The sequence below is a fragment of the Henckelia pumila genome, chromosome 2 (assembly GCF_033568475.1).
Source record: "Henckelia pumila isolate YLH828 chromosome 2, ASM3356847v2, whole genome shotgun sequence".
Taxonomy (NCBI): Eukaryota; Viridiplantae; Streptophyta; class Magnoliopsida; order Lamiales; family Gesneriaceae; genus Henckelia; species Henckelia pumila.
The window spans coordinates 98,197,237-98,217,772 of record NC_133121.1 but is presented as its reverse complement, the minus strand read 5'-3'; the positions used below and the strand labels follow the sequence as shown (position 1 = coordinate 98,217,772).

Here is a 20,536-nt window from a genome sequence, read left to right as displayed (position 1 = left end):
CTGAAAAATAGGCTAATAATTTTTTTTTTGTTTAGACATGTACTTTAAAAACGTTTATAGTGTTTTATAAGTGAAAAAAATTTGAATTATTTGTTTGGATAAAAATTTATACATTTTTTTGAAAACTACTTTTTAAAAATTGTTCTACAAGTATAGTTTTTAAAGAACACTTGAAAGATGTTTTTAGAATAGAACCATGAAAGACAAAGATGGACAACATGACTTTTGAAATGTAAAATATTTTATAGAATATTTGTCCAAACATATATTTATTCTTAAAACAACTTTAAAAACATTTTATAAAAAGTTTTTAAAAAACATTTTTATAAAAACGTTTTATAAGTACATGTCCAAACGGAACCTTAATTTGTAAATTAGATTGACATATATTCTAGGGCAACTGTATATTTGGTTTTCTATGCTTACTTTTTTCCGAGTTTGGTTTGATATGTTATCAAATTTTAGTTTTGGTCTGTCATCTTTAATTTTAATTTTTTTTTGTTTGGCAATGTTGGTTTTTTTTTTAGGCATAACAACAGTTTTAGTCTAGTTATTTGCATTTTTTTTTCATTTTGGTCCTATTGATGTGTTTGAATTTATAGTCCTGTAAATTGCATGTTTTTTTTCCTTTTCAGTCCTGTTTCGATGAATTTTTATTTTTAGTTCTATGACTTGTGCATTGTTTTCATTTTTGATCCTTTAACTTGTAATTTTTTTCAATTTCGGTCTTTATGTCCGATAGAAAGATCAAAAATAAAAATAACTACAATTTAAAGGACCTAAATAAAAATAATATACAAGTTACATGATTAAAAATAAAAATCACTGTATGACCAAAAATGAAAAAAAAAACATGCAAGTTGATTACTAAAAATACAAATCGATCGTTAACAGGACCAAAAGTAACATGATCAAAGCATTCAATACTCCCCATGAAAGATGATTGAAATTATCAAAAATTGAAAAACACAAGACTAAACCTAAAATTTGACAACATAAAAGATCAAAATCACAAAGAAATAAATATATAATATAAAAAATGTAGTTTTTCCTATATTTTATGAACAATAATTATAATTTGATAATCACTGGGATAAAGCTCGGACACAAATAGATGCTTCAACTGATTTTGTGATTGTTTTTTTGCATGGTATTGTATCAACTATCAACAATGTACGTAGTTCGCAGTAGCATTCTGTTTGGCACAAAAAGATGCTTCAACTGAGAAGATGCAAGGTTTTTTAGACTATGCTTGTGGTGTGGTAGACTGTGGAGCAATTCAATCAGGTGGATCATGTTTCGAACCAAATAACCTATACACCCACACATCATGTGTGCTTAACAAATTTTATAAAATCAAAGGCAATTGCAACTTTGATATCGGATTTCTCACAACCATGGATCCATGTAAGTGTCTAACTTCCACAAGATATATTTCACTTTCAAGAACTCAAACTCATACATTTGTTTCATGCAGCTCGTGGTGCTTGCTGGTATCCAACTGGGCCGTAGAATACTTCGAAAAGACGAACAACGTCATGTTGGAAACTTATGTTTTTGAATTAAAATATATACATATTAGTTAATGAAGTTGATTCGTGTGACTTGCTTCGTTAATTAAACTAAATATATTCCTTAATTTGTTCAAATTTTGAAACTATGTAAATGGGACGTAGACATAAATGACCACATGGCTATTTATATCAATTCTGATGTTATGTGTCATCTGAAAGTTCTTGATCTTGTGATTTGATTTATTCTTGTTTTATTTAAAGGGTAATTAGATCAAATATAATTGCTATTCATCGAAGAAGTAATAAATTTATGTTTATTTACTACTGATATTACCATTGTATTCTGAGAAATGGACGTCTATACGATTATTAAAAAAAAAAAAAAACCAAAACTTTCGTCCCAGTTGGGATATTTGGCTTCTCGATTATTTTTTCTCGATTTCTCCATCTCTTGTTGATCTGGAACATTCATTGCTTTAAACTATATAATATAATATCCGAGTACCGCAGGCGTAGTTACCTAACTTGGTGTATTGATATTATTATTATTTTTTAACTTCAAAAAACTTACCATATTTAATTCGAATTTTACTCAACGATCGAATTGAATATTAAATAGTAACGAACAAAAGAAAATATATATATATATATATATATTTTATACCCTCCGTGGAGACACTTTTGTCCTCGCCAACGCCTTATAAATTCATTTTTGTCCTATTAACACACTTCCTCTGCAATTTTGAAGTTCCAATTCAAGATCCGAGAGAGATCAATCGTGCGGCAAATCCTTCGATTGGATAAAATTCTTGCGTTTTTGAAGATTCGTGGCTTATTCGCTCGACTTCAGATTTTCATGATCCCCAAATTTCCCGTAACTTCCTTCCATTTTCAGATTGAATGTTATTGTCACTGATTATTCTTGTTTTTGGGTTTCTTGTAACGGTATCAATTAGGAAGGACCTTGTGATCGGATTTCGTATTGTTTTACATAACGAAATCGACAAGCAAGTGCTTTCTGGTTTCTTAATTCTTGGCAAGATTGTTTTTATTTATGAATAATAGGAATCTTAGTACAACTTCTGTTTTGTTCCTCTTTTGTGCTCTGAAAATGTAGATTGGTAACTGGAGAAGTATCTTCTACATATGTTAGGAACTATTTTTTTCATGGTCTTTGATCATTGTGTCCACTCCTAATGGCCCCAAATTCAGTTCTTTCTGTGAGATTACTTTCATGGAGGACTACTTTGTACCTGTTTCAGATTGATTGCTGCTATTGTGGTTAGCTATATTCTTGATTTCAGGTTTCTGTAAATTTGTTTTTTTCATGGACTGTGATTGATCAGAAATCATTTAACGTGTTCTTGACTATTCTTTCTTGATTCTTGAAAAAATTTCGATTTCCTCACATTTTCGGTGTTTTTACTTGTCGCGTTTGTTATTGGTTTCTCGTGGTCCTTGACTATTATCCCACTTTCTATGATTAATGAACTACGACATGGCTATACATCAAAATCGGATATGATTCTGCCACTTTCTGTTGCCTGCCTTTAACTTCAGAAGAATACTTTATCTGTGTTAATTTGTTAACTATCAATATCATTGTCTACAGTCACGCTTAATTATCATTTCATATTCTATTTGTTTTCTCATTGGACAAAGAATAACTAGGGATTCCCAAAATAGAGTCTTGGGCAAAAGTTCAAAACAATAAGGTTTTTCTGGTGTAGTTGCTTGTTTACAACAAAATGCCACTGTTGAACAAATTTACATTTTAATTTCTAGATAAAGGAAATTTCTTCTGCATATTGCACATTTCCAGTGGGTGCAAATATTTAGTTTTTTTACCTGAGAAAACTTTGATGACTTAAAACGTTCATCAATTCCTTGTCCATTTATCAATACCCCAAATATGTATTGTCTGCCTTTCGTGTCGAGTTCTTAATATATTTGTAAATATTATTCTGTAATGAATGAAACTAGTAATTAATAAGTACTTAATTGCTAATAAGCAGCCATGTTTGCGTTCTAGGTCTAACTTGGAGTTGTTTATGAGACTCTTTTGGGAGGTGGTTCATTTTGGCTATGACTCTGATCAACATTTGTCAAACATGATATTGTATTTGAAATCTACGAAGACATGGAGAGGAAGGATCTTAAGGGGCTGGTCAGTGCACCAGCTCCTAATACCCAGTGTTGGCCATCAGGTCTCGTTGAGAAACTTCAGTCAATTTCTGTGGTTTCTTCTGATGATACCTCGAGTTCTAAAGAATTGAGAAGCCATCATGATTTTGGTGTACCAGAATATCAAAATGCATCACAAACCCTGTGGGAAACTGGAAAACTTTCTGAACCAATTCCTGATGGTTTCTATTTTGTCACTCCAGTAAGTCGTGCTTACCTGAATTCAAACATGTATATAAATCATTGTAATTTCAACTATCAACTTAGTTTACCAGTTAAAGAAAATATACTCCAACTTTACTTCACTTTCAAATTCAACTTGATTAGTCAACCTTTGGTTTTTGTCTTGTTCTTATTTTTATATCTATGTTAAATATTTGACACCAAAAACTGTTGGAACTGCATGTCTTGTATTAATGTGCTTGCATTTAAACTTGGGTTACAAGTAGTTTCTAGCTGTTTTAGTTTTTGCATTATAATACATTTGCAATAGCCGTGTCTAACATTTTTAATCTGCATCACTTTGTTAAGAAAATAATTTCCCCTTGATAGAGTACATCAATGATACTCTTGTGGTTCCAGGGGATAAACAATGTATTCAAGTATGAGCGAAGGTTCCATGTTTGCATTTCATTCTATATAGCTTGCTAATTCCCTTGATTATTGTGGGTTGGAATGTTCTAGCAATGAAATGTTGACTACGAATTAGGGAAAACTTTTTTTTGTAGTTTTCAGTTGCATCTACAGCCCTATCGTTCTCTCTATTATATGTTGATTGTGAAGGAATATTGATTCCATCTGGCAAATACTACTAGCATAGCTGGACATTTTTCTTCTACACCGGGTTTTATGATCTTTCTCATATTGAATAAATTTGATTTTTAAACTAACTTCTGATTTCTTGAGAAATCCGCAGTTAGTGTAAAATTAAGTGTTCTTCATTTTTCCTGCCAAATAATGTTTTGTGCAATGTAGGAAAGAAGATTCAAAGAACTTTTTGATATTGTTCCTTCATTGGACGACCTTCACACTGTGGATATAGAGGGGCTTCGGCCGAATGTAATTGTTGTTGATGCTCGTAAAGATAAGAAGCTTTTCATGTTAAAGCAGCTGGCAGCCACTTTGGCGAAGGGACTGCATTCAAGTCCTGCTGCCATGGTCAAGAAGATAAGTGGATTGGTGAGCCCCTTTTGTACCCAACCCAAACACCATGTTTAGACCACTAAGTGAGATTGGACAGTTGTTGCTCTCCAACAAATCATGTGATCATGTCATAGACTCCCAAGTTTTTGGATAGCAAGATTCAATAAATGATTTTCATGTATGTAAATTCTGGATATATATTCTCAATTAAATTTTCATTCAGTATATCAAATTTTCTTGATAATTTATGGCATAGAATTTTACTTTGTGGGCTTCCCATAAATGATGTTTGGTATTTACTAATATTTCAAGCCAATTTAGAATGGCTAAGGATACATCATTCATCAAGGCACCAGAAACTAGCAGCACTGATATGCCACACATTATACCACGGGAATAACTCCATAGCATTACAACTAGGTCAAGAAACCTAGGTTAAATAAGCATCTTTGTTCCTCAAAAAGGGATAGAAAGGAGAGACGAACACATGCATTACTTGATTCATAGTCAACTATAGCCCATGATCGATATTCAGAGCCAAAAATCATATGTTTGATTCCTGTGACTGGCTGTTTGGTGCGATTATTGGAGGTTACTGTTGGAGGGCAGCAATATCTTGTGCTGATGCTACTATCAAAACATGGTATTTGAGTATTTCTTGGTTTCAAAATTTTATTTGTACAATTACGACCAATTATAGGTTTTCACATTATGGCATGCAGTTGGTTTTACATGATTACTGGATAAGAAAAGCAGCTGCAACATGAAATTAGATTAATTATTGCTAGATAAAGATCATCTATTGAAGAGCAAAAATTGTGGCCTATTGTGGGTTTATCTATAAGTTGGAATGATGGCACATGTTTAAAACTTCCTGGCCAGTTACTTTCCGTTCTGAATGGCCGTTGTAGATAAACAAGCTGCATAAAACAGTGCGAGCTTCAGTTAAATCATCTACAATTTATTTTTGCTAACCTTACACCATTTGCAGGTCTGTGATTTCTTCAAACGACCAAAATTAGAATCAGATCCAGTAGAGGGTGCCCTTGAGGAAGCCTCCCACTCATTGGGAAATCAAGGTATCCATATGCTGGGTCAGATAAAGCATGGTTCTTGCCATTCCCGGGCAATCTTATTCAAAGTTCTGGCCGACACTGTCGGACTTGAATGTAGGCTTATGGTGGTAAATGTCATCTTTATCAAAGCTCCATCCAACCTGTTATAGACATTTATAAGTCTCTATCCTAGTATATGTCTATTCTGAAAAAAATTTAATAAACTTCCGATTTATTTTCCATGTTCTCAGGGTTTACCTCAAGAAGGTGTGATGGAGCTGACTGATTCCTATAAGCACATCTCTGTCACAGTCATTTCAGATTCGGTGGAACTTTTGGTTGATCTTGTTCATACTCCGGGCAAGTTAATTCCATTTTCTGCAAAGGCAGTGTTTCTTTCTCATCTATCTGCTGGCGAGAGTGATTCTGCAGAGAACGACTCATACGATTCACCTATTGAACCGAACAGTCCACTTTGTGGCTTTTCAGATCAAATAGAAGTTGAAGAGTAAGGATTTGTATTGTTTGAGTTTCAACACCACAATTTTATGTTCTGTTTCTTGGTTTTTAAGTAACTAGTACTTGGGTGCACGGTTGCATGCCTATATAATCCATTTCTTTGTAATGAAAAACAAAAAGAAAAAGTATAGAACAATTTTGAAAAATGACCTTTTTGTAAATAAATTAATTAATCTTATAAATGTGGCATTTTAGTAAATTAGTAGTTATCAAAGGACAAAAAGTGGCATTTGGTAATTAAATAGACATGAAAGGACTATGGCACGTTTGGTTGGAAAGGAACGAGAGTATTTTTGAAGACAAAGCAGAATCGGGAGATGTGTGTTGGGAAAAGATCAAGTTGTGAGCTTCTATGTGGATTACGAATCATAAATAGTTTGTTATGTTCTCGACTCTAGACTCAATCAGAGATTGGAGCGTTATATATTGTTACATATAGTGGGTTCTAAAGGCTCCGTCTACGGATAACTTATCTGTTTTTTATAATTATCACATGATCTTTTTAATATATATAATATGATCTCGTTTCTTATTGAAAAAAAGTAGAAAACAAAAAGAAATATGGCAAAACAAATGGGTGGTTAACCATACCAACGTACTCCCCCTCAACTTTAATATATTAATTAATATTAATATATATATATATATATATATATAATTTTGATCACCTATATATATATATACAGTAATGATCACCTGCACCCTAGGGTGCAGAGTTTTTTATGTGCGATCACTAAAACTCGGTACCGGGTTTTAGTGTTTTTTTTACACTAAAACCCGGTCGCACACGAAAAACCCTGCACCCTAGGGTGCAGGTGATCAAAATTATATATATATATATATATATTATATTGTAGAGATATGCATAATTTGCTTTAACATTGTTTGTTTTGTCCAAACAATATGGTAGTAGTTTACAACACAAGCATGGTATTTTTTTTTTTTTTTTTTGCATTTATAAGGAATCTCCGAATCACAATGCAAAAATGATTATGTTTATGATATAATCCATGAAATATATATGAGCTTACTTCTGTTGGAGACGAACTGTGTTCTGCATGACAAGAATTTGTTATCGTGTCTTCATTCAACTTATTAAAACCTGTTCTTACCAGAACATCACACAGTGAGCCAAATGTTGCAAATTCATTTTGGCGGTGCTACAGGAAGAAAGTCATGGCTGAACAAAGAACAGCAAGTTCGAGGTTTAATAAAGCTTCTAAATGAACTGTTCCTTTCTTTATCTCATTGTTTTAAATGCATGTTCATGGTTGTTAAGATACCAACTGAGTTTTTGTGGTGAGAGTGTTTACTTTTATAGGAAAAGCAACTGATACGTTAGGATTAGATTTAAAATTATTATAAACCTTTGATATGATTTGTGGAGAAATTGAAGGAAATATTGTGTTTGTGCCCGTGAATATTTGCTTCTCAAGTACATGGGCTAATTAAGGATAATTGTTGTGTAGTACTTAAACTCAAGGGATTGTGCCTAGAAATAGTTTGAATATTCTGTATAAATTAGTAGACCTAGGGCTATGTAAAATCGGAAAAAACCTGTCATAATTTCAGAAATATACGTCTAGTTTATGTATGATGGATTTGTTTCTTTGTTCTTTGTCTTCTTCAGCGCCTTTCTACATGATTTTATCATATTAAATTATGAAAAAAATTTCGACATTAACTCCCATATATTTTATCACCTTTCGGTAAAGGGGATGGTTGCATACTGTGAGAGATTGATTCTTGTTTTAGCTTTCATGGTCAATGATTGTGGATAGAGGCACATAGCTATCATATGCTAGAACCATATAAATTTTATGCTGTATTGTTCTCTCTGTTACCCATCTTCCTACTATTTTAACATTTAATATGCTATGGGAATAGGATAACTGATCTGGGGATTTTTTGTTTCTCTGCTGCCAACATGAATACTGAACGAAAGCAGATTTCTTTTTGGCAGTAGAGAAACAAAAGAATCCAAATTTCCTAGACAAAAGTAACTATGCATCTGGCCATCTATTTTGATTGTCGAGCTGTCGACGAGTAATGAGAATAATTTGGCTAAACTTTAGTCACACCATGGAGATTCCTGAGATAACTTTAGTCTCACGAGCTTAAAATTAATTTAAAATTTTTTATTATATTAAATATAAATAAATAAAAAAATTGGCCCAAACTACGTGGTCTGAAACTCAGAGTTCGTGAATTTGTTCATGTAAAATTATGGGTACCCAAGCTGACTTGCAAGCTAGAGTTCGAGCTTACCGTAAAATTAAGTTCAAGCTTGAGCTTGTATTTCACATGTTTGTCGTAAGTAGACTCATTTACGCCCCCACCTGGCTATCACGGTCATAGCCTAGAGGTTGCATTGTGCGTAATTTCACTTTGTCTACCTGTCCAATCCTCGTTTTCTATACCTGTCAACACAAGTATGAAGAATGTTTGTCCATTTTTAACTTAGAGGTAACTTTAAGATTCATGATTTTATGAGGAAATCACATTTTATAATATCAAAATTATGATAATTTTTTATAATTTTGTTGTAATTTGATTCAGAAAGGCTTCTTGCCATGTTCTACCCTAAGAGGTTTTCATACCTGTATAAATAGGCAACATATGTATGTTAAACGAGAAGAGATTAATAAATTTTTTGGGCATTTGGTATTTTTTTTTGAGAATAGGCTTTTCGGTATTTATATCCTGGATGTTGGCCTTTTTGACCAACTTCATAGATCATGTTCTCTTTCCTATCTTTCTAATATTTTTAAGGAAAACGTACAATTTTGGTCATGTAGGTTTGTTTCTTTTCAATTTTGGTCTTATATTGTCCAATTTCAGTCTTAGTCCTGCATATTTCAAATTTTGGCAAGTCGAGTCATTTTTCATCGTAAAATATGTAACTGCACACATCAGCATCATGTCGGAGCATGTTATGGTCCCGTGTTATGGATCTTGCCAAGGGGGGCTACCTACTGTGAATTTGAGGCTCGTCGGGAGAGAACATCTCGATCTCTTGGTTTGAGGCTCATTGGGAGAGATCCTCAGATCTCGAAACACAAGATTGTGAATAATTCTTTTCTGGTAATCTTATTCATAATAATTCCACCCCATAAATAATAGAGCTTACAGGATTGTATCGAAAATCAAATCCCTAAGAATCTTATGATTTGGATAATTCTAAATCTTTTTTATTAAAATGAAAGATAGCTTAAATAAAGAAAATCAAATCTTACATAAATAGAAGACCCCCCCTTGGAGATCATGGTTGTCCTCAACCATGAGAGAAGGTACTGCTCCCCTCACAGTTTCAGCATCTTTAAAAGGCGTCACTTCGTTCTCTTCAAACCATTGGCATCTTTCAAGGATTAGGTTTCGATGGTGTTGGTTCTTAAATTCCTTCAACTGGAACATGGACCGATCTCGTTCCCAATCGAGGAACCATGGTACACCATCGCCTAGACAAAGACAAACATTTCCTTGTCTTTCTCCGATGTATGTCGGTGTTGAAATTCTTTTTTTACACATTGACTAAGCCATCCCAATGGGGCTGATTGGCTATTGTACCAGGGAAAATCTAGCTTTGAATTTTGAGGTGTATAGGATATGCAATCCTCGCAGCCTTGGTGTCTTGTGGAATGCTGGTCGGTGGTCTGTTCATTTCTGCTATCTTTGCCTTGATCTCGTTCATTTGATTGTAAGGTTAGCAAACATTTGAGTATTTCCTCCAACTTATCTAGAAGAGCTTGCTGCTTTTCCTCGGCAGTTGTCTTATACACTTGAAACCTTTTTACAAAGGCTTCAATTTTTTGTTGAAAAACGTTGATATCCCCCATGACTACTGGCTTTAATACCAATTTGTTATGGTCCCACGTTATGGATCTCGCCAAGGGGCTATCTACCGCGAATTTGAGGTTCGTTAGGAGAAAACCTCTCGATCTCTTGGCTTGAGGCTCACTAGGAGAGAACCTCAGATCTCGTAACACAAGATTGTGAATAATCATTTTTTGATAATCTTATTCATAATAATAATTCCGTAAATAATAGAGCTTACAAGATTATATCGAAAATCAAATCCCTAAGGATCCTATAGATTTGGATAATTTCAAATATTTTTTATTCAAATGAAAGATAGCTTATACTCCTAAAAAAAAAAAGAAAATCAAATCCTACATAAATAGAAGACTCACCCTAGCTATGGAATGATATTATTATTCAAAATTCAAAAAAAGAGAAAAGTGCGCCAAATACCCCATGAACTTCTACATGAGCTAATACCCCCTTTCTGAAACGGGTTTGAGCATTTCAGTCCCTGTCTTATATTTTTTTTGAGCTTACTCTCTCCAAAATTCACTTTTTACCTCATAGATTTATCAAATCACAAAAAAACCCTCAATTTAACAATAACCAATCTCATCAATTCTTTTTCAAAATACAATGATATATTTTCTTTTGTATTTTTATCACTTACAAGAATACAATTGTCACCAATGAAATGAATTTTTTTAAATTATTATATCATATATTATTGATACATGAAAACAATTGTGAAAAATAAAAAAATGCAATAATGAAATAAATATTTTGCAATAACCGATCCACTAATGAATGTTTTTAGTTAATGTGCAATTAATAATTATCGATAAGATATTTTAATATATTTTTATCTAAAAAAGTGTTCATATGACGAAAAATTTTCATAATAAAATAACATTTTATTGAAGCATAATTCTTTAAAAAAATTTAAAAAATAATATAAAAAATATATGTTTGTTAAAAAAAGCTAATATTAAAGGAGAATATATATTTAATCTATTATATTCTACCTATAAAAGTAAATAGAAGGATTAAGTTTTTTATTGTTTTATTGTGAATTTTCTACTTTGTGCTTAAATTGTTTATTGAAAAAATTAATAGCATGAAAATTTGATTAAAACAATAAAAATAAATGGGTGCCAAAAATTAAAGAAAAAGGGCTATATTGGGAATCCATTAGCTAAAAACATCAAAAAATTGAATCATTATACGTGTGCCTTCATGATTGCAAGGACTGGGTTCTGCAAGCTCAAAAAAAATAATAGAGGGACTAAGATGCTCAAACCCGTTACAGATGGAGGTATTAGCTCATGAAGAATTTCACAAGAGTATTTGACGCAATTTTCTCTTCAAAGCAGTGCTCTAAAAGGCGGCGTATAGGCTGGTGGTAGGCTATTGCCCACCGCCTCGCTTTCTTGTTAGGCTATATCTCTAGGCGTCGCCCGCCTAATCTCCAGCTTAGGCAGCTTGGGCGCCGTCTAGGCGGTTATTATTTTTTATAAAAAAAAATTTAAAAATCAAAAACTAAAAAAAAGAGATGTGACGCGAGAAATAAACACAGAAAGAACGAAGAATCCCATAAAAGAAAATCAAACAAAAAATTAAATCTCATATTATGTATGAAGACTTGATATCTATTAATATCTATATTGGTATTGTTATTATTATTATTATTAAAATTTTATAAGAGTTTCGTACAAAAACTGAAAAACATAAGACATAAAAAATTATATTTTATAGTAAAACTCATGAATATCCTAAGGTATATTTTATTATTTAGGCTTTAAAAAAAACCGCCTAGGCGGCTAGGCGCTAGGCGGTGGCTCACCGCCCGCCTACCGCCTAGCGCTTTTTAAAACATTGCTTCAAAGAAGATAACAAATCCTATTTCTAAATTATAGATGATAGCAGAATTATACATTGGGTATGTATTACTGTTTTCCATGCTTTAAAAATTATAACATGCTTTAGTTTCAGGAATATGACTATGGAATCATGTCAGGGACAACTTAGGTGATCTCCAACCCATTACGCCATTTTAGCGCATAAAATTTATCTCCAACCCTTCAACTCTAAACTCTACACTAAATAAATATTGTCCGAATATTCCCTATTATTTTATTTACAACAAGTAATTTATTCCACAAAATATTTATGGACAGATTATTAAATTATCAATACATTAATTTTATGTTTAATTGATTTCTATATTGAAACTGGTTAAAATAATTAATTAATTTAAATTACTAATTAAATTTGTTGAAAAAATTACTTATCGAAGTTAATATAATGACATTATTATTATCAAACTTAAAATGCATTACTTTAACAATTACAATAAAAACAAAATAAATAAAACAAAGCTATAACAATTACAATAAATAAATGGGAAAAAAAGAAGAAGAAAAATTCAAGAGTGTTGGTACAGTATTTTACTAAATATGGTGCAACACTGTAGCTTTGCTCCAACCTAGCTCTGAAAATAGAGCTGGGTTGGAGCGAAAAATTGAACAGATCTGCTCTTAGCTGTCCTTTTTTATTTGCCAAGATATCCTTCTGTGGCGGAGTTGCATGGCTTGAAAACTATCTGATTTGTTCATAATCAGATATTTTCTCTGTATAATATTCTTAAGTTTCTAGATTCAGAGAAAAGGTTATTATATAGATCTCTGGGATATCTATGCACTGTTGACATCTGTGACCTAGCTGAACCTTGATTAGGTTGCAAAATTCCAAGTGGGAGACCTGAGAGCAAAATTTTCATGTTAATTTGATCAAAATGAACATTAGATGCAGATCTTAAACACCTTGATTTTCTCACTTTAAGATGTTAATAATGTTATGATAGTAAGTAAACTATTATTTTATCAAATCAAACGAAGTTACATAAAAAAGTATTTGGGCATTAAAGTTTTGTAAATTCTTATGCAAGAATGAATATTGGAACACCTCTGCGCTAAAATTGGGCTGTAGATCTAATGTACATTGCAGTTCACATCCTTGATTTACATTTATTTTGTTATACACCCCCTAACCCATGTGATTGTTTACATGGCTTAAATATAGAGCAAATTTAGTTTCATCCAAGTGATTGAGGTATCATCTTTTTTTTTTTTTTTTTTTTTTTTGGTTTAGGAGAAAACTTAATAACGTATTTATTTGTTAATTTCTGACACTAAAGTTGAGAGCAGGATCCATCTTTTCTTTCAATTCAAATGAACTAATTATTTTACTGCATTAGGTTTTTCTGTTGTTTGTATTGTTTCTTGATAGGTTTTCTCTTATGAATGTGTTGTTATTTCTTTCCAGAAATGTAGTATTGCTTTTAGTTTATGTATTTTAACTTTTAAATTAAATATTCCTAATTCTCGGTTTCTCTTGTTTGTTTAAAATTTCTATCCTTTTTAGTCCAGAACATCCTTTCTTTCGTGGACACGGGAGATCTATGCTTGGTGGTCGCAGCCATCATTTCAGAGAGTTCAATGACGTTAATGCATCAAGGTGTAAGGATCGTATATAATTTCTTTGCAAGTTCATTCCATCATTACGTGAAAGCCGCCTCGTGACTTATGCTTTCCTTTGATATTTGTTGGTTTGATGCTGTTTACATATCATTTATGGTGTTTCTCTTGGATCTTTGTAAGCTTATGTACATTTATATAAAAGGCATTTATCCGGGTACTTTTGAAAGTCAAACTTGTTTGATCTTTATGAATTGGAAAATACCTTTTTTTGTTAAGGCAAAGTGTAATTTGACATCAGTGTTTCGAAACTGTGGTTGGTTTATTATTTTACCATTTCTCTCAGGAATTGGTCCATAAAATTCCTGTGGTGGTTTTTCAGGTTCCTAAAAGTTAATGAGATATAGTATCTCGTATGTACTTTGTACTGTACCACAGTTGCACAATAAACATGTCTCTAAATTAAATTTGGCATTTTGGTGTTTCATTATTTCCAGCATTTGCAAACAATAACTGATGGTTGGATTATTTTATCCACTTACTGTTTCTTCATTCCTCGGTTTTTATATTTTTCTGTTGTCTAATGGCGTAAAAGGACATGTTTTATGCTTTTATACCTCTCAAATTATATTCCAAATTTCAGGTCTGCTGGGGCATCTCCGATAGAAACCCGCAGGAGAAGACGACGCTGTATTAGCATGATTCCTGAGATTGGTGATGATATTGTGAGGTTGTTCACCCTTAAGTATTGGTATTTTTTATATGGCTTATAGTCTAGGGTGATGGTAGAAATTTTGGTTGTCTGCTCTTTCATTCCTTTCGGACATTTCGTCATTGCACGCCCCCCACAATGTTGGAGTAGCTAAATATTTTCTGCTGTGATCATGATTTTCAACACAAACATAAAGAGGGTAAGCAGTTTTAAGAACCGACTTGTATTGATCGGAGCTCAAAATTGGGACATGCAAATGATATAATTTTCCTGGGATTTTATGTTTTCTCCTTAGAAGGAGAAGCTTGACCCCAAAGGAAGAGTATTCTTCCCTTGCCCCTAGCACAAGTTAGAACCAATAACCCAAAAGCACGTACTGTATCATAAATAAAATTACCTGAACTTTATTCCCTCATTCCCTTGCGTATCATGTGTGTCGCTGATGGATTTCTATAAGCTCCCTAGTGGGCTATCCTGCAATACACTTTGTACGCTAGAGCCTATAAAGGTTTTTAGCCTTCAATCTTGTTCCCTTCTCTTCTCCAAGTTATCCATGTCTGTAGCATTATCTCTGTTTTCTCCTTTTGTTATCACACAAAGGGCTGCTGAAACAACATGCATTAGAATGTTGCGTAAAAATCAGGTCTATCTGATGCACTATGTTAAAAATATGTGGTTATGAGTAGCTGGCGCATTATAGGAAGATGGTGTAGTAACAAGATTTTGATTGACTGATGCATTATCTGGAGACCTCATAACAGCTAGGCTATCATATCGCATCTTTTTGTTCAATTGTAGGAGAAAATATCATTAATATAATTTGATTTCCTATAAAAAATTAGAACATTCAAATAAAAACCATAAAACTATACAATTACAGTATGCGCTGTAGCTTAATCTTTTTATTACTGTCTTGCGGGAACAGATGATAGACTAGATGGGATTTCCAATTTTTCTGTAATTTTTGAAAAGCCATAAAGCTGTTTTTTTTACTGAAGAACATCTACTACTATATTCTGATTTGATTGCTTGAAGCAGAATTGTTAACATGGCATGGTAATCGGTAGAATTATCTAAACCGTTAATGTTGACATCAATTTGCTGGAACTAAACCTGATGGACTATTGTATTTATGAAGATTGGACCTTTAAAATTAGGGGGATTCCTGGGTTTTGCTTAATAATGTAATGCAACTTCAGTTTTGCAAACTTTTGTGACCTGATCTGCAGGTGGGAACCTTTTCTAGGTTTTTAAAATTTTCCTATAAAGGAAGCTTTTATTGTCAAATTTCTATGGTGAAAATCTCCTCACTTTAAAAACGACATTTAAGAAAGGGTCCCACCACTATGTTCATGCATGGTATTGTGATGTAACTTCTTCGGTGAGCTTTGGCGTGAATTGACTTGGTTGGGGAAAAGTCTACTGGAATTTAATACATTTGGTAGCTCTACCAGCTTTTTTGGTAAAGCTGCGTCATTTCACTTCTGTCCGTGAAATTAATTCTAGGGCTGTTCGAGAATTGAATAAGAATCTGATGCGAAGTCGTCTTCCAGTGGAACCAATCAATTCATCTCGTAGTTCAACAAGCGAGAAAGATGATAGCTCTGATCTTCAAGAAAGCGTATGCCCTCCTCTTTGCTTCTTTCTTGAAGGAATTCTACAAATCCCTTTTTCACCTTCGATTTGAAGCTACTTTTACAATCATTTTATGTGTTCTTAGATGCAAATTAACATCTTCCCTTGTGTTTTTTTCTTTCTTTTCTTTTAGTTGTGCTTGGATTGATGAGTTTTGAAATGATGGATTTCAAATTCCTTGACTTGCTTGGAGTGACAAAATTCAAGTGAATTACAAATTAACTCTGTATCAAGTTAAGCAATTTCATAAGTAATTGTGGTAGATTTCAAATACAACCTAAATGGCCAAATGAATGTCATTTTAAATTAATTCCTCCAATTGATCTCCAAATTCAGATGAAATTCATCAATCCAAGCACAAACTTAGTGAGGGCATGCTTTTGTTTTTATTTATAATTAGCTTCTTACTCAAAATTTCTTACCCATCTTCTATGCAAATTAAAAAATTTTATACGTTTTTGTAGCCTGAAGGCCTTGAACAGATGCATTTTTCTTGCAGGAATTCCTTATTTCGGTATCATTTGGTTTATTTCAAATAATAATTTTCCTTCACAGGTGTCAAGATCGAGTCTAGATGACCATGATGGAATTTATGGCCAAAAACTTTTGACAGATATTTTCCGTAGAAAGCAAAAAAGCACCCACAAGGCAATATCGTTGCCTTCATCTCCTCATCATTTTTCCAATCAAGCTTCTACTGGGAGTGAGCCCACAGACGTTTTCGCCAGTTCCAATATGATGTCAACATTTGATAAAGTTCTTGAATCATCAACAATCTTGAACAAGCCTTTATTACCATTCCAAGAATGGAACATTGATTTTTCTGAAATAACCATTGGAACTCGCGTTGGAATAGGTATGCTGTGTTTGGGGGGATTGTTCGTTATTAGCCAGGCATAACTGTATTCGGAGTTCCCTTTGGTTGAACATAACCGAGCAACTATGCATACAAAACTTTGGCCAGTCTATGTCATTCTACTTGGCTTTATTTCTTATATCTCATGAACAGCAGACTTCATGCTTCTCCTATTCAAAGCGAACATAATTTATTAAATAATTCGACATCTCTTTTTTTTTTTGGAAGCGGATATAGTTTCCTGTTTCAGATTTGCAAATTTGGAAAAGGGGATCTTAGCTACTTTACATCCATCATTTGTGTAAAACATCTGGTTTCATGAAGTTTTGTCATCCTGTTGAACCGTTACTGCCTCTAAATTTATTTCTTAATGATATTTATTCATTTTTTATTTCAATTCATGTACAGTCAATTAATCTCACTATTTTCTGAATCATGAAGTTCATTACTTCATTTCATATGCTCTCTGAAGTGACCTAGACCATAATACAAATTATATACAAGCAAAGTAACATGAATTCAGTTTTCAGATTTGGGTTAACATTTTTTCCTACCTCGCTCTGTTTCAACTTTCCATTTAATATGGTGTTGATATTTCTGGAGGTGCCCAATTGTAGTAGTCAGGAGGCAAAATGTGTTCTATTGCAGCTGCAAAGGCAGCCAAGCCATATATTTTGGTCTATATGTTTATTGTCAAATAGCCCAATTTTCGGAATGTTTTTCATTGGATTCCACACGTTCTATGCTTGGAATTTCTTCAGCAGAATTAACTATATTTTGCTTCAGATACTTGGTTTATTGCATCCAGATGACATTTATAGATACATTGATATTATTATTCATATTTGTTGCAACCAACTTTTACTCTGCCCGATCTCTCATGCTGTATCAATCTTGTGTTTCTGCTTATAGCCTTATACAGTCCTTGAAGTTTGTGAAAGGTTTAGGGATGCCAAATAAATTATCAGAATGCTTTTATTGTGTAGGAAGGTCAAGTTTGCGTTTTCTTTTATTCAGCTTGATGCTTTCGGTTTCTTGTCTCAAACATATGGTTTATTTTCTTCCTTATATATATCAATATATTTTTCCATACCAAAGAAAAGGCTTCCAGTCTTCAAATGCACCTGTTATCAGTAGATTTATATTATCAACCATGTTTTCATGTTATATATCTCTCCATCCTCGTTGAACACACTCTTTTCTATGTTGTGTCATAGGATTCTTCGGGGAAGTTTTCAGAGGCACGTGGAATGGGTTGGAAGTAGGGATCAAAGTGTTTCTTGAACAAGATCTGACTGTTGAGAATATTGAAGATTTTTGTAATGAAATATCTATCTTGAGGTAATGCATGGTGACTTTTAATTGTTTTACTTTTTCTTTTTCCCCCGAAATAGTTTCCCTGACCCACATCCTTTGTGAGGGGAAAATTACATTCTTTTGATTACCTAACCAATTATTTTCCTTCTTGCAGCCGAATTCGCCACCCAAATGGTAATCTTTCTTTATAAACCATTTTAAACAACTCGTTCTTGTTGTTCTAATGTTTCTCTATTTGCAAAAAAACACATACTTTCTCGTGCAGTGATACTATTCCTTGGTGCTTGCACGAAGCCTCCTCGCTTGTCCGTTATTACTGAGTATATGGAATTGGGATCGTTGTATTTTCTGATGCATTCTAGTGGACTGAAAAAGAAACTTAGCTGGCAGAGGAGATTTAAAATGCTTTGTGATATATGCAGGTGCATTTGCTCGTCTCGTCCTTTATACTTTTCTAATTATTTATTACAGTATGGCACACAGGAAAACTGTGTTCCTGTTGCCAAAATAAAGGAATGAGGTCTAAGTCATATTCCAATATATCTGTTCTGTTCAAGGAGGTTGGATGTGTTTAGCGTTTAGTTCTTATTTTGATTTAATTAAGATTCAACTGTTGAACATAGATCGTGCAAATTTCATTATCACCGATGTTTAAAAAGGCGTAGCGTTGGCCCGTAGTGATCTTGTCGTGTCATAGCGTAGCGCAAGCTATTTGTGAAGGACAATTATTTAATTTATTTGATTAAAAAAATATAAATATATTTATTTATATTTATATATAAGTAAATAAGTGGGATAATTAGCCATAAAATCATAATAATTTATACTTACCAAATAAAAGTCAATCCAAATAACCAAAAACAGCATCAATTTAGAAAGTTTGTCGACTAAAACAGCATGACCTGAAAGTAATCGGCATCATCCAACTCTACGTCACTACCATCATCAATACTATCTATGGTTGGAAAATTTCCACTACTGAAGTTCTTGGAGCTACTGTACCATGAGTTTCAACATCCAGATAATTTTGGCCCAAATAGCGCATGCTTTTTGCAATATACTGCACGCTGTTTGCGCTACAGCGTGCGCTATTCGTGCAAAATGCGAAAAGACAGACTCTATGTAGCGCTAGGTCATAAAAATGTGTTATATTTAATTTTTGGTTTTTTTTTGTTTCTTTTTGAGAATATTTGGTTTTTGGTTTCTTTTTATTATGCAGGGGATTAATGCACTTACATCGGATGAAAATAGCACACCGTGATCTGAAAAGTGCAAATTGCCTTGTGAATAAGCATTGGGCGGTGAAGATATGTGATTTTGGGCTTTCCCGGAGGCTTACCACCAGACCAATGAAGGATTCTTCTTCTGCTGGAACTCCAGAATGGATGGCACCAGAACTCATCCGCAACGAGCCCTTCACAGAGCAATGTGACATATTTAGTCTTGGGGTCATAATATGGGAACTCTGCACACTAAAGAAGCCGTGGGAGGGCATGCCATCAGTCCAAGTAAGTCTTACATGATGCATCCACCATTATCTACTTATATCTAACATTATAACGTACATATAAATATATCACTTTCAATTATAAATTTGTTCTTGATTTGTTAGTCCACCATTAATTAATCATATTATGTTAATGAAACCCCCTCATCTTCTTCTTTATTAATCCACCATTAATTTAAATATTATCTAAATTTCTTAATTAATGTTTTTCAATAGTTAATTACACACGTGCAAAACACGTGCACTTTCCTAATAACAACCAAATATGTCGGCTTATGATTCGCATTGAACAGGTGGTTTATGCTGTTGCCAATGATGGACAAAGGCTAGAAATTCCAGAAGGCCCACTGAGCTCTCTAATTGCAGGTCTGTCTAAAGATAAAAAGTTTTATGTTCGAGTTTTGTTTATCGTTTCCAATGAAAGTTCACAATCGATTTTTTTCCCCTCCCAGATTGCTGGGCTGAACCAGATAAACGGCCATCTTGTCAGGAGGTTCTCTCACGGCTGCATGATTGTGAAAGGTTGTTGGTTTAATGTGATCCTTTTCATTGCTGCAAATGCGTTGCGTAAGTGTACCGTGAATGATAAATCATTTGTATGGAGATTTGGCAAGCTAGAATTGAAACATTTTCATCGAATAATCCCTCGATACACAGCTTGTAACCACGGCAATGGATATTAGTCTTTGAAGATTAAATGGTGCTGAAGTTTTTCTCCACTTGACCTACCGTGTGCTGAGTCTGCTCAAATTACAATTATTAGACGTACTGTACTCATTAAAGTTCACAATTTTCAGAATTGGAGAACATTGGCGTG

The 20,536-nt window shown here is 33.3% G+C and overlaps 1 protein-coding gene across 1 annotated transcript; it reads left to right on the top strand.

The window, feature by feature from the left end:
* The first annotated feature begins 2,219 nt into the window (after window positions 1–2,219).
* Window positions 2,220–20,514, top strand: LOC140884326 (probable serine/threonine-protein kinase SIS8). The gene is made up of 16 exons (XM_073291048.1): window positions 2,220–2,388; window positions 3,547–3,900; window positions 4,674–4,877; window positions 5,833–6,024; window positions 6,148–6,404; window positions 7,531–7,620; window positions 13,640–13,732; window positions 14,336–14,422; window positions 15,911–16,025; window positions 16,595–16,895; window positions 18,113–18,236; window positions 18,367–18,386; window positions 18,478–18,634; window positions 19,432–19,720; window positions 20,013–20,085; window positions 20,172–20,514. The coding sequence occupies exons 2-16, from the start codon at window positions 3,655–3,657 to the stop codon at window positions 20,252–20,254; spliced, it is 2,331 nt and encodes a 776-aa protein (XP_073147149.1). The 5' UTR covers window positions 2,220–2,388; window positions 3,547–3,654; the 3' UTR covers window positions 20,255–20,514.
* Window positions 20,515–20,536: the final 22 nt, after the last annotated feature.